Source organism: Bidens hawaiensis, unplaced genomic scaffold, assembly GCF_021521415.1.
Source record: "Bidens hawaiensis isolate Kalapana, Puna unplaced genomic scaffold, B.hawaiensis_p1.1 tig00013187_1, whole genome shotgun sequence".
NCBI classification, from domain to species: domain Eukaryota; kingdom Viridiplantae; phylum Streptophyta; class Magnoliopsida; order Asterales; family Asteraceae; genus Bidens; species Bidens hawaiensis.
In genome coordinates, this window is record NW_027492113.1 from 463,460 (window position 1) to 476,390 (window position 12,931).

Consider the following 12,931-nt stretch of genomic DNA (forward strand, 5'->3'; position numbering starts at 1 on the left):
ACAAGAGAACACATTACATCTTTCATAGATACTACACTTAAATACTAGAGACAACATACAACTACTTACAAAGAAAACCTTTTCAATTTTGCAAAGAAAACCACCACCTTCACATAAACCATGTCTTGCAAGCTTTTCAGAAAGTGAAAAAAAACATGTCTCGCACGACGATTGAGAAGTAAAGGGCCACACACTATCCAGAATCCAATCGGGAAACCAGTGGCGACACCAATGTTAAACCATCTTTGGAGGTCATCTTTCTCTTTTGCGTCATCCTCAGTTCCGGTTGGTACTTCTGCACCTTCATCTCCTGGACAATATTTGGACAATGGAGGTCCACATAGTTTTGCGTTTCCTGTGTAACTTGAAGGTTCAAAGGACTGGAGTTGAGTGCTAGATGGAATTCTCCCTGACAAGTTATTATATGACACATCTAGATAACTTAATAAGTCCATCTTGGTTATGCTTGATGGTATTTCTCCCACAAGATTGTTTCTTGATATATCCAAAGCTAGAAGGTTTCTCATCTCACCAATTTTCCATGGTATCTTCCCATGCAGAGCGTTGTTTGACACGTTCAGCGCAACCAATCCATGGAGATTGGTTATTTCATAAGGGATATGTCCTGTTAGATTGTTTCTTGATAGATCAATGAGCTTTAAAAATCCTATATTTCTACTGAATTCTTGTATATTTCCTTGCCAATGGATCATTTCATGGTTAATGTAAATGATTATGGAGATGGGTATACTTAGGGAGGCATACACTAGGTGGTGGGGGAACTCATTCGAAGAATGGGAGATGCAATCAAAGTTCATGTATACTTTGTTTATATGAGACTCCTTCTTGAACCATGGCGTTAAGATTATTCAAGCATGAGGGTATGGTTCCATTAAGATTGTTCATTGACAAGTCTAAGATCTGAAGATTTGCATGTTGACATAATTGTAAAGGGATGTGTCCAAGGACTTTGTTTTATGTCAGGCTAAGAACATACAACTCTGGAAAGCTTTCTCCTATCCAAGTAGGCACACTACCGGTAAACTTGTTGGCCCCTAAATCTAAAAATGTTAACCTTGTGCAGTTTTTTAATGACAAAGGCAATTCTCCAGAGAGGTTATTGTTGTATGAAGACAATACCTCAAGTCTAATCAAAGATTCAAAAGAGGTAGGGAGACTTCCATAGAGATTGTTAGATCCTAGATTAAGAACTTGAAGTTCTTTGAAATGCCACAAGCAATCTGGTAGTGTTCCGGTGAATGAGTTATGCGAGAGATCTAGATAACTTAAATACCCATAAGAAATTTGGCATAAAAAAGATAATCCTCCATGGAATTTGTTTCTTGAAAGATCTAAAGATGCTAAAGTAGATGGAACCTTTGGCATATGACCATAAAAGTTGTTAGAACTCAAATCTATTACTAATTTAAAGGCATAATCAGATTTAAAGTTGGATACTAAATCTGGTACTTCCCCACTAATGTTGTTGCTTGAGAGATTCAAATATGTCAATTGAGAATGCCAAATGTTCCAAAACTTCACAAAAATTGTGTCGGAAATTCGATTATCGGCAATATTAAGTTCGTCAAGATTTTTAAACTTTTGAATCCATTTAGGGAAGCGGGGCCCTAGGTTGCAAGAGCTCAAATCAATAAAAGCTACATAAGAAAGGTTTGACATGTGAGTTTCAGATAGAATTCCTTTGAGTGAGTTCTTTGAAAGGTTAATTTCCCAAATCTTTGATTTCCCAATCTTTTCAGAGATGGCATCTCTAAGATGGTTGGAAGAAATGTCAAGAGCTCGAAGCTTGGGTAGCTCCCACACCTTTTCACTTATTGATCCATTTAACTCATTATGATCAAGGTGTAGATCTTCTAGAGAGGAAAACATTTGGATCTCATCAGATAATGACCCTGTGATCCGGCTGTAAGAAGCATACAAATTTTGTAATGCAACTGATGTACATCCAGACCAGTTGTTGAGAAAATCATGAAAGTTCACAACAGCAGAGTTGTAACTAAAAGTAAAATATGTCACACTGCAAAGGTCGCCAAAAGATTTGCCATCTAACATGTTTCCAGAGAGATCAAGGTTTTGAAGATTATTGCCAGTTAATGGCAAGAACCAATGATACATGGATGAGTTCAGATTGTTATCATTGAGATTAAGGGTTTCAATAGATGAAGAAGAAGAAGAAGAAGAAGAAGAAGAGTTGAGAAATGAGGAAGAATATGGATGCATAACCTCTGAGAGGTCACATCTTGACAAACTTAATAATGATAGTTTTTGAAGACTTAGAATCACATTTACCCACTTATTTCCTTTCGCCAGAGAAATACCATTCATAGAGAGCTCGTTCAGATTAGACATATAGGACAACCAATCTATGTTTTCAACTATACAACTTGTGATGTTATTAAGTGAAATGCGTTGCAAGTTTGTGAGGTTTCCAAGTTGTTGGGGAATGCAGGTTCCATTCAAAAGATAGTCTCCTGAAAGGTCAAGACGTTTTAATTTGGTCAAATAACCAATGGACGTGGGAATGGTTCCACTAAAGGAATTATATGAAAGATCAAGATAGCTTAAGTGAGTCATTGAACCAATGGACGTAGGAATGGATCCGCTAAAAAAGTTACGGGAAAGATCAAGTTGTGTTAATTTGGTCAAAGAACCAATGGACGTGGGAATGGTTCCACTAAAAGAATTGAAAGATAGGTCAAGATAGCTTAGTTGAGCAAAGGAGCCAATGGACGAGGGGATGGTTCCGCTAAAAAAATTATAAGAAAGGTCAAGATAACTCAAGTTGCTTAAGTTGAACAAAGAAGGGCTAATCTTACCTCCAAGATCATTTACGCTAGAATCGGCGGATAGGTCAAGGCACGTGACATGACCTGTATAGTTGTTGCATGTAATTCCATACCATTTACAACACTCATAGTCTTCTTCTGTTTTGGTTTTCCATGAATTGAGAAGGCCATCACGGTCTTGAAGGTGAGCTTTGAAATTAAGAAGAGCATCTCTCTCCTTATTGATGCACTTATAATGAGCTGCTATCGGTGCGAGTTGGTGGCTAAGGGATGTGGAAGTACTCATTTCGAGCCATAGCAAGAGAAGTGAGAAAATAAACAAAACAAGATGCATAAGCTTATAGCAAATCTTATTTGCCATTGTGTTGTATCAAAGTGTGATCTTTCTGTTTTTAATCTATAACATCAACTCATATGACCAGATTTATATAAACAGAGTTTGAAGAGACAAACCTCACATTTGCTATAGTTTAACCACTAAATTTTTGTGGATCCTAAAAATATCTTGTCGTGCACCAGTTGAAAATATTTGTTTTTTTTTTCTCAAATTATATGTGTAATGGCTTGAGTCTTGGCGATTTGTACACCTTAGATTTTTTCTACCTTGTGACAGTTTTGTCCTATAATATGTGATAAGATAATATTTGATAAGAGGCAGTCTAAAGAAACCAATCCGTTCACGTGATATAGTTCGCCTATATGGTGTATATAGTTACTGTTAATATATTAACACAATAATAATTAGAACATAAGCATGAAATATGACTGACCCAAATTAAGAAACTGGTAATATACAATCTGTAGTATAATACTTAGATACAAAAAAAGAATTTAGTTAATAAATGTTAAGATATAAGCTTGAGGTGGGCAAATTGATTTTTGGGCCCAAATCACTTCCAGAAATCGGTTCAGTTTTGGTCAAAGGTGGTCAAAACTGGTTTTTAAGTGGAAACGGATCTGTTCGGTTAAAAATTATTTTAACCGGTTCTGTTCAGTTTTAACGTGTTCCAAACCAGTTTTTAACAGAGGAGCTCTCAAATCGATAGTAAACTGGGGTTCGGTTTAAAACCTGGACTTGTTTCATAATCAGTTTTGGTATATGTTTTTTTAATCCTAAAAAGATCTAACTTCATCAATTATGTGTATATCAGTATATGTTTTTTTTGCCCCAAATTACACGTCAAATGGATTGAGGCTTGGCAATTTGTACTTGGAAGATTTTTTCTACATGCATTGTGACATTTTTGTCCTAAAAGTATGTGATAAAGGAAGTTTAAAGAAGCCAATCCATTCATTGGAATAACAATTAGTTATTATTGTTGGAAAATTTGTTACGTGTGCATTAGTAGGTTGTTATAACGCACACTAATAGACATTGATGAATGAGATATCGATGTGTGATTGTGTGTATTTGAAAGAAAATACTATAGTGGTGTATCCCACATTGGTGGGATGGAGAATTGTGCCTTGTTTTTCCTCTATATATAGAGAGGTAAACTAAGTTGCAACACACACCAAACCTTACACACAACACAAGCATTGTTGCAAGGTTTTTTCAACTTCTTCATCTTCTACATTTCTGGTTTCTTTTATTCGAACATTTTTTAGGTTTACGGTTAACTCCGGCAGTACTACTGCTCCGGCTGTTGTACCCTGGGAAACAACGAGTTCTCTTGGGAGACGAAATATTGTTTTAAGGGCCCCGTGTTCAACACGATCCTCAGCCAAACCGTTTACATTTTTTTTTGTATTGTATTTGGTTTATTTCTTTGATTCTGTATGTATTTCAGATTCTTGTATTGTATTGTATGAGTAATAAAATTGTCTGTTAATTTTCTGTTTATTTACTCAATTCACGAATTCGGTTCCTACAATCTTAAAACAATATTTTTAAAACCGTTTCGTGAAAACTTTGTTTAAATTTTCAGAAACTATTTTGTTTTGATCCAAACCAGTTTTGTTTCAAAATAGTATATGTTTTAAAAACAGTTTCTTCTTTTCTGTTTTGGTCTCAGAATCAAGAATTGGATCTTCAAAGTTGGACTTAGACAGATTCGTTCTTGGTTTAACATTCTGAAATCAGAAAAGGCTCCTTTTGGGCTGTTTTTGGCTATCTAGCACGAGATAGCTTATCGTGAAAACTTTGTTTAAATTTTCAGAAACTATTCTATTTTGATCCAAACCAGTTTTGTTTCAAATAGTATATGTTTTAAAAACAGTTTTTTTTCTTTTCTGTTTTGATCTCAGAATCAAGAATTGGATCTTCAAAGTTGGACTTAGACAGATTCGTTCTTGATTTAGCATTCTGAAATCAGAAAAAGGCTCATTTTTGGGCTGTTTTTTGCTATCTCACACGAGATAGTGTTATCTCGCACGAGATAAAGCTATCTCGCACGGGATAAATTTATCTCGCAAATTTCAGAATTTTCTGAATTTTTTTTTCTAAGTTACTAACTTGGTCTGTTTTCTGTGTTGCAAGAATGACATGACCAACCTCAAACACTTCTAATGCTACCCCTGCTATCCATTTGACCAACCCCCACACCTCTAATGTGGGAGCGACCACAATGGCTAACCATGCTGAAAAACCCGAAAAGTTCACGGGTGTCCACTTTAATAGGTGGCAGCAGAAAATGTTTTTCTACTTGACAACCTTGAACTTAGCACAATTCTTGGAGAAAACAGCCCCCATACCCACTGCCCAAGATGATGCCCAAAGTGTGAGTGCTTTGGACGCTTGGAAACATTCTGAATTTCTATGTCGCAATTACGTGCTTAATGGTTTGGCGGATCCATTGTATAACGTCTATTGTGGGATAAAGACTGTCAAAGAACTATGGGAGTCTTTAGACAAGAAGTATGAAACCGAAGATGCGGGAACAAAGAAATTTGTTGTGGCCCGTTTTTTGGACTTTAAAATGGTTGACTCCAAGACTGTGATCACCCAAGTCCAAGAACTACAAGTTATACTTCATGAAATTCATGCCGAGAGTATGACACTTAGTGAAACGTTCCAAGTTGCAGCTATAATTGAAAAGTTGCCTCCTAGTTGGGTTGAGTTTAAGAATTATCTTAAGCACAAACGAAAGGAGATGACTATTGATGAATTAATTGTTCGTCTTCGAATTGAGGAAGACAATAAAACGGCTCAAAAATCAGCTCGTGTGGAGCCAATGGCTAAGGCCAACATGGTTGAACTTGGACAATCTTCTGGGGGGGGGCATAAAGGTAAGGGTAAAATGAACAAGGGAAAGGGAAAGGTGAACCTTGGACCGAAGAAGGAGGTTGTGAAAAAGAAACCTCAATCTTCAAACTTCCTTGGTGTTTGTTACAATTGTAATGAGAATGGCCATCGTGCGAACCAATGCAAGAAGCTTAAGCGTGAGCGTGCGCATATGGTGGATGAAAATGGTGAACCGTTGGTGGCAATGATCACCGAGCTCTCGACAATGATTAAAGAAATCAATCTTGTGGGGGACAAACCGCAAGGATGGTTCATTGATACGGGTGCGACCCGTCATGTTTGTGGTGACAAGACCCTCTTTAGCACCTTTAAGGAGGCTGCTAGTGATGCTAAGTTGTTTATGGGGAATCAAGCAACGGCCGACATCAAGGGTGAAGGGAATGTAATCTTGAAGATGACTTCGGGAAAAGAGCTTACTTTGAGCAACACTTTGTATGTGCCCGAAATTCGTAAGAATTTGGTTTCGGATTGGTTGCTTAATAAGTTTGGTTTTCGTTTAGTGTTTGAGTCGGACAAGTTTGTCTTGACTAAGCGTGGAATGTATATTGGTAAGGGCTATGCCCTCAATGGTATGTTTAAACTTGATGTAACCGTGATTGGAAATGAAATGAATAAGGCATCTACTTCTGCTTAGATTATTGAGTCTTTAAATTCAAATGTTTGGCATGGTAGATTAGGAAATGTAAATTTCAATTCACTTCGTCGTTTAATTAAATTAAAAAGCATTCCAACATTTCACATTGATACAAACTCGAAATGCGATGTGTTGGATCCAAACTTACAAGATCATCCTTCATGTATATTTTGTGCATATAAGACTCCTTCTTGAACCATGGTAGTAAGATTATTCAAGCATGAGGGTATGGTTCCATTAAGATTGTTCATTGAAAGGTCTAGGATTTGAAGATTTGCAAGTTGACATAATTGTAAAGGGATGTGTCCAAGGAGTTTGTTTGATGTTAGGCTAAGAACATACAGCCTTGATAAGCTTTCCCCTATCCAATGAGGAACATTACCAGTAAACTTTTTGGCCCCTAAATCTAAAAATGTTAGCATGGTGCAACTTTTTATTGACAAAGGCAATTCTCCAAAGAGGTGGTTGTTGTATAAAGACAATACCTCAAGGCTAGTAAAAGAATAAACAGAGGCAGGGAGTCTTCTAGACAAATTGTTGGACCCCAGATTGAGAACTTTAAGTTCTTTGAAATGCCACAAACAGTCTGGAAGTTTTCCAGTAAATGAGTTATGCGAGAGGTCTATATATGTTAAAAAATCATCAGAAATTTGACATAAAAAGGATATTCCTCCGTGGAATTTGTTTCTTGAAATATCTAAAGATGCTAAAGTAGATGGAACCTTTGGTATATGACCATAAAAGTTGTTAGAACTCAAATCTATTATTGAGAATTCGTAAGGAAAAAAATTGGATACTAAATCTTGTACCTCCCTACTAATGTTGTTGGCTGAGAGGTTCAGGTATGTTAATTGAGAAGGCCAAATGTTCCAAAACTCCACAGGTATTGTGTCTGAAATTATATTATTTGCAATATTAAGCCTGGTAAGTTTTTTTAAACTTAGAATCCATTTAGGGAAGAGAGGCCCTAGGTTGCACGAGCTCAAACCAATATCATATACATCAGAAAGCAAGCTTTGACATGTCAGCTTCAGAGGGAACTCCTGTGAACCGGATGTATGAAGCACTCAAATTCTGTACTGCTACTGATGTGACCCGGCCGTATGTGACCCGACTGTATGTGCATCCAGACCAATTGTTGAGGAAATCATGAAGTTTGACAACCACAGAGTTGTCATTAAAGAAAAAAGTTGTCAAACTACATATATTACCAAAAGATTTTCCATCTAACATGTTTGTAGAGAGATCAAGAGTACGAAGCTTATTGCTAGTTAATGGCAACAACCAATGATACATTGACGAATTCAGACTATTATCGTCGAGATAGAGTGCATCAATAGATGTTGCAGAAGAGTTGACAAATGAGGAAGAATATGGATGCATAACCTGTGAGATGTCACATCCTGCTAAACTTAAAACTGATAGTTTTTGAAGACCTAGAATCACATTTACCCACTTATTTGCTTTGGCCAGAGAGGTACCATCCATCATAAGGCTGTTCAAATCAGACATATGGGACAGCCAATCTATGTTTTCAACTGTACAATTTGTGAGGTGTCCTAGTGCAAGTTCTTGCAAGTTTGTGAGGTTTCCAAGTTCTAGGGGAATGCAGGTTCCATTTAATAGATAGTTGTTGGAAAGGTCAAAATATGTTAATTTAGTCAAGGAACCAATGGACGCAGAAATGGTTCCGCTAACAAAGTTATTGGAAAGATCAAGATCTGTTAAGTTGGTCAAGGAACCAATGGACGAGGGGATGGTTCCGCTTAAAGAATTATCAGAAAGGTCAAGATTCGTTAATCTGGTCAAGGAACCAATGGACGAGGGGATCGTTCCGTTTAAAGAATTTGTAGAAAGGTCAAGATCTGTTAATCTGGTCAAGGAACCAATGGACAAGGGGATAGTTCTGCTTAAAGAATTATCAAAAAGGTCAAGCTGGCTTAACTGGCTCATGGAACCAATGAACATGGGAATGGTTCCATTAAAAGAATTCCAAGAAAGGTTAAGATAGCTCAAGAAGCTTAAGTTGAGCAAAGAAGAGCTAATATTACCTCCAAGTTCTTTTTCCGCATAATCGAAGTTGGACGAGCTAATCTTACCTCCAAGGTCAATCCGTGTGACGTGACCCGTACGGTTGTTGCATGTAACTCCATTCCATTTACAACACTCAAAGTCTTCTTCCTTTTCAGTCCATTTATTTAGACGTCCATTAGGGTCTTGAATGTGAGCTTTGAAATCAAAAAGAGCATCTCTCTCCTTTTGGATACACTTATAGTGAGCACCTGTTGATACGAGTTGGTGGCTAGCGGAAGTGGAAGTTGTAACTTTTATACATGGTAATAGAAACGAGAAAATTAAAAAAAACAAGACGCAGGAACTTATGGAAAATCTTATTCGTCATTGTATTTATCAAAGTGTGATCTTTCTTTTTTTTAAATATGTAACAACAACACATATGTGCAGATTTATATAAACAGAGTTTGAATCTTAAAAATATCTAATTTCATCAAATATGTGTTTAAGTCTTTTGCCCCATATTACACGTCGTCTTGGCAATTTGTACTTATTAAATCTTTTCCTCCTTGTGACATTTTTGTCTTTAAAATATGTGATGAAGGCAGTCTAAAGAAACCAATCCATTCATTTGAATAACAATTGGGTATTACATGACATAGACTACATATATGATACATATAATTCAAATTGGTAGTAGTATTAATCTATTATTTCAATAATTAGAACATAAACATGAAATATGACTATGAGCCAAAATTAAGAAACTGGTCTAACAATTAAGATGCCAATTCAAATGTAGTTTGTACTAAGTAGTATAATAATTAAATCCATAAAAATATATTTTAGTAAGAAATGTTAAGAAATCAGTTTGAGGTGCAAATTATGGTTTCTGGGCCCAAATCAATTTGGGTTGAAACTAGTTTGGTTTTATTCAAAGATGGTCAAAACCGGATTTGCCCAATCTTGTTCTGGTTAAAGCCGGTTTTCAAGTGAAAAGAACGGTTTTCTTTGAACAAAGAAGATTTTTAAAGAACGTAACAAGTGCAGTTGAAAATTGTAAGAGTGTGCCCCAAATATGCCTCTAAAATAACTTTTGAACTTGTATTGCAAACATCAAATGATTAGACATAACATTAAATAATAACTTGTTCAGGCCTATTGAAGGAGAAGCTCTAGATGAAACACCATTGCTTGCGTCCTATTTGTAGCAGTTTTTGTTAAAACTTATTATCCTTTGATGTTAATATTTAGGTGTTTGTTATTATTTTTTTATTATAATGCATAGTTAATCAGTTACTATAGTATGACTCCTAAACTGTATATGAATCCACTATAAAAAGATCTTATCCTAACCTGGCTGAGATAATTTAAGTTTCATCATGTGTATAAGTTATTTGTCCCAAATTACACGTCCAAAAGTCTTGGCAATTTGTACCTACTAGATTTTTTTCACATTCTTGTGACACTTTTGTCTTAAATTTAAAGATGTGATAAAGGCAGTTCAAAGAAACCAATCCATTCATTTTACATATGGTTCTAAAATGATATTAGAATTGATCTATTATCACAATAATTTGAACAAATACATGAAATATATCTTCCTGAGATGCAAATCTAAGAATTTAGTCTAAAAAACATGGAAACTTAAGTGTAATCTGTTGAATAATGATTAGTTATTATGTGTAACCTCACTGTGTCCGCCACGCTGGCCATGACATCCGGCTGCTGCCACCTTTGATGGAGATGGTGCAACTGGCCGCGCCAGCTAGATCTGCAGCTGAGATGCCTAAAATGCTGGTGGTATCCGTGGTGGTCATGGTGGGGACGGTGTGTTTGGGGTATGTGGTATGACGGTGGTGGTGCGACCGGTATGTGGTGCTCGTTGTGATAGATTAAAACTCTTTTGAGTACTATTTTGTCACTCGAATTCATTAAAGGACTCCAATTAATTTGTATTCCAAATCTTTGGGCAATTTCTAATTGCAAATGTAATTCCTTCACATTTCAATTACTTTAATAACTTCTAATTTCTATACTAATAAAGGTGTTTCATGAGCCAAACGCGTCGTTTGACTTGAGCCGCACACAACCCATTATCAAGACATGACACAAAGTTAAGTGGGTTTGGATTTCCACTGTTACTATGCATTTAATTGTCCATCTTTTACACGTCTAAGAGCATCTTCAATGCTCTGTCTTTAAAATGTTTTTAAGCAAAAACAACCAAATTTATTATTATTTGACTTTTGAAGTCAAACAGGCTACAATGCATTTAAGTTGTCTATTACATTTTGGTAGCCCAAGTTTTTTGGTCATTACAGATTGGTAGTTTTCCATAAACTTTGCACCATATCTGCAACAAATCAAGAAAATAATATGTTATAGATCAAGAGCAGATACCATTACCATGTTACCTTGGTAATTTCTCAGCTTCTATGACATTAAGTGAATCCGTATGACGATGTAAAACCTTTAAGGTTGTTTATCATATTTAACTAACAAAAATATCACCATGAAATTGGTTTATAAGTCCACACCATACATATTAAATTTCATCGCGTATATTGGAAATCCAGATAAACAAAATAAGTTCGCGGAATTGGTTATAATTTCACTTCTTGACTCATTTTTGCATCATCACACATACATGTGCGTCCTTTGATGCGTGTCTCCTACTGAGATTATAAGCATAGGTTAAGGGTCCTGTGATTCGTACCGTTCAAGGTGTTTAGTGCCTTGCAATTTCGAAGTTGTCATTCAGATAACAACAAACAAGACCGGCATTTTATAAGAAATAGTTTATCTCCCTTCTATGTTTTCATTTTTGATCCTCCACCATATATTAATACAGATCACAAAGAGAATCAAATCCGATCGTTTAATTTAATGGCAAAACTTTACTAGCAAGTGACTAAAAGACGTACAACTTACAAATATAACACATCTAATTTACACCATTGATCCAAATTTCTTCGTTCTTAAGACTACCCAAAGGAAGCTTAGTATCTTAATTTCGTCAACTATCTTGTTGTGATATGGTAAATGGCTTGGATCAACTTCCTTTGCAAAGCTACTCCGGCTGATATGATTATGAAACTCCAAAATGTCACTAATTGAAACGGCAAAAACAGGTGAAGCTTACACCGTGATGCTATTTTATACCATATCAAATCCACGTAGAGAACGTAATTAAGAGGTGTTCGGTTGTTTCACGGATCGCCAAACGATAAGGGCATAAAGGTTGTGTTTACTTTAATATTTCTATTTGCTAGAACCGTAGGGGTTTAAATTCTTTCAAGATATACTTACCAACAAAAGACACTTACCTTTTTCGGGACCGATTAAGCCATTCATATTTTGTTTTATCGTCATCACCAAGCTGTTTATCCAGCATTAATTCCTCATATCCAGGCACCCAAAATAATTCGTATTGGGCACGTTGCGTCCCACATGATCTTGGAGTTATGGGAATTGCATGCTTTTATCACATTACCCCCGAAGACTGTTATCCTCATGTTCCAATCCCCACCACCATTAGAGATAAGACCAAGGTTCATAGCCTTCAAAGATCCTATCCCCTAGCCAATCAATGCCGAAGGACCAATCACCTTTTCCCACACGACCCAATTAATTGTCAACAAAATGATCATCTTCTTAACTTCTCCAAATCGTTTAATATATTTGACGGGGCTTCATAAATGGAAAGATATAATATATAGGTAAACTTCTCAAAACTGATTTGAGTAAAGTTAACGGTCCAAGCAAGAGCGTTTTAGCTTTCCAAACGGACAGTTTATCTTCAAACGTTTTTATGACCGATACCCAGTTTGATACTAAGTTCATGTTGGAACCGATGGGAAGTCTCAAATATATTTGACGGCTTTATAGTGGAAAGATATAATATAACGGTAAACTACTCAAAACCGATTTTTATGTAATGTATGTTAACGTCCAGGAACCAACCAAGAGCATTTTAGCTTACCAAATGGACAATTTATCTTCAAACGTTTTTATGATCGGTATCCAGTTTGATACTATAATAAGTTCATGTTGGAACCGATGGGAAGTCCAAAATACTTAAACGGAAAAGAACATTTTTGGCATCTGGACGCATCACTCACGACACCAATGACTCTTCTCATAATTCAATCTAACCTCTTTTAAGTATTACATTACATAACAATGTTCATAATTTGAAAACCTTTTTTCCATCCCATCATTTTAATTAAT

At 36.0% G+C, this 12,931-nt stretch overlaps 1 protein-coding gene and 1 pseudogene across 3 annotated transcripts in view; both read right to left on the reverse strand.

The window, feature by feature from the left end:
* Positions 1-3,188, reverse strand: part of LOC143543609 (receptor-like protein EIX1) — a 51,630-nt pseudogene extending 48,442 nt beyond the window's left edge. Inside the window, exon 1 of the transcript XR_013137105.1 lies at positions 70-3,188. The product of XR_013137105.1 is annotated as a receptor-like protein EIX1 (transcript). The remainder of the gene's footprint in view (positions 1-69) is intronic.
* Positions 3,189-6,848: 3,660 nt separating this feature from the next.
* On the reverse strand, positions 6,849-9,098 carry LOC143543611 (uncharacterized). Of its 2 annotated transcripts, XR_013137106.1 has the most exons (3): positions 7,801-9,098; positions 7,171-7,770; positions 6,849-7,085 (listed from the first exon to the last, which is right to left on the reverse strand). XR_013137106.1 is itself a non-coding variant. In XM_077035890.1 (2 exons), exons 1-2 carry the CDS (start codon positions 8,651-8,653, stop codon positions 7,688-7,690), a joined length of 936 nt encoding a protein of 311 aa, XP_076892005.1. In that variant the 5' UTR covers positions 8,654-9,098; the 3' UTR covers positions 6,849-7,687. The 2 variants fall into 2 exon arrangements, 1 of the variants encoding a protein (XP_076892005.1); XM_077035890.1 differs by having other exon boundaries at positions 6,849-7,770.
* Between the last annotated feature and the right edge of the window lie 3,833 nt (positions 9,099-12,931).

Coding starts and splice junctions, on each gene's coding strand:
- LOC143543611 (XM_077035890.1), bottom strand. CDS start 8,653: ATGTTCATTGGTTCCATGAGCCAGTTAAGCCAGCTTGACCTTTTTGAT. Junction 7,771..7,800: donor TTGGTCTGGATGCACATACA/GTCGGGTCACAT, acceptor GGGTCACATCAG/TAGCAGTACAGAATTTGAGT.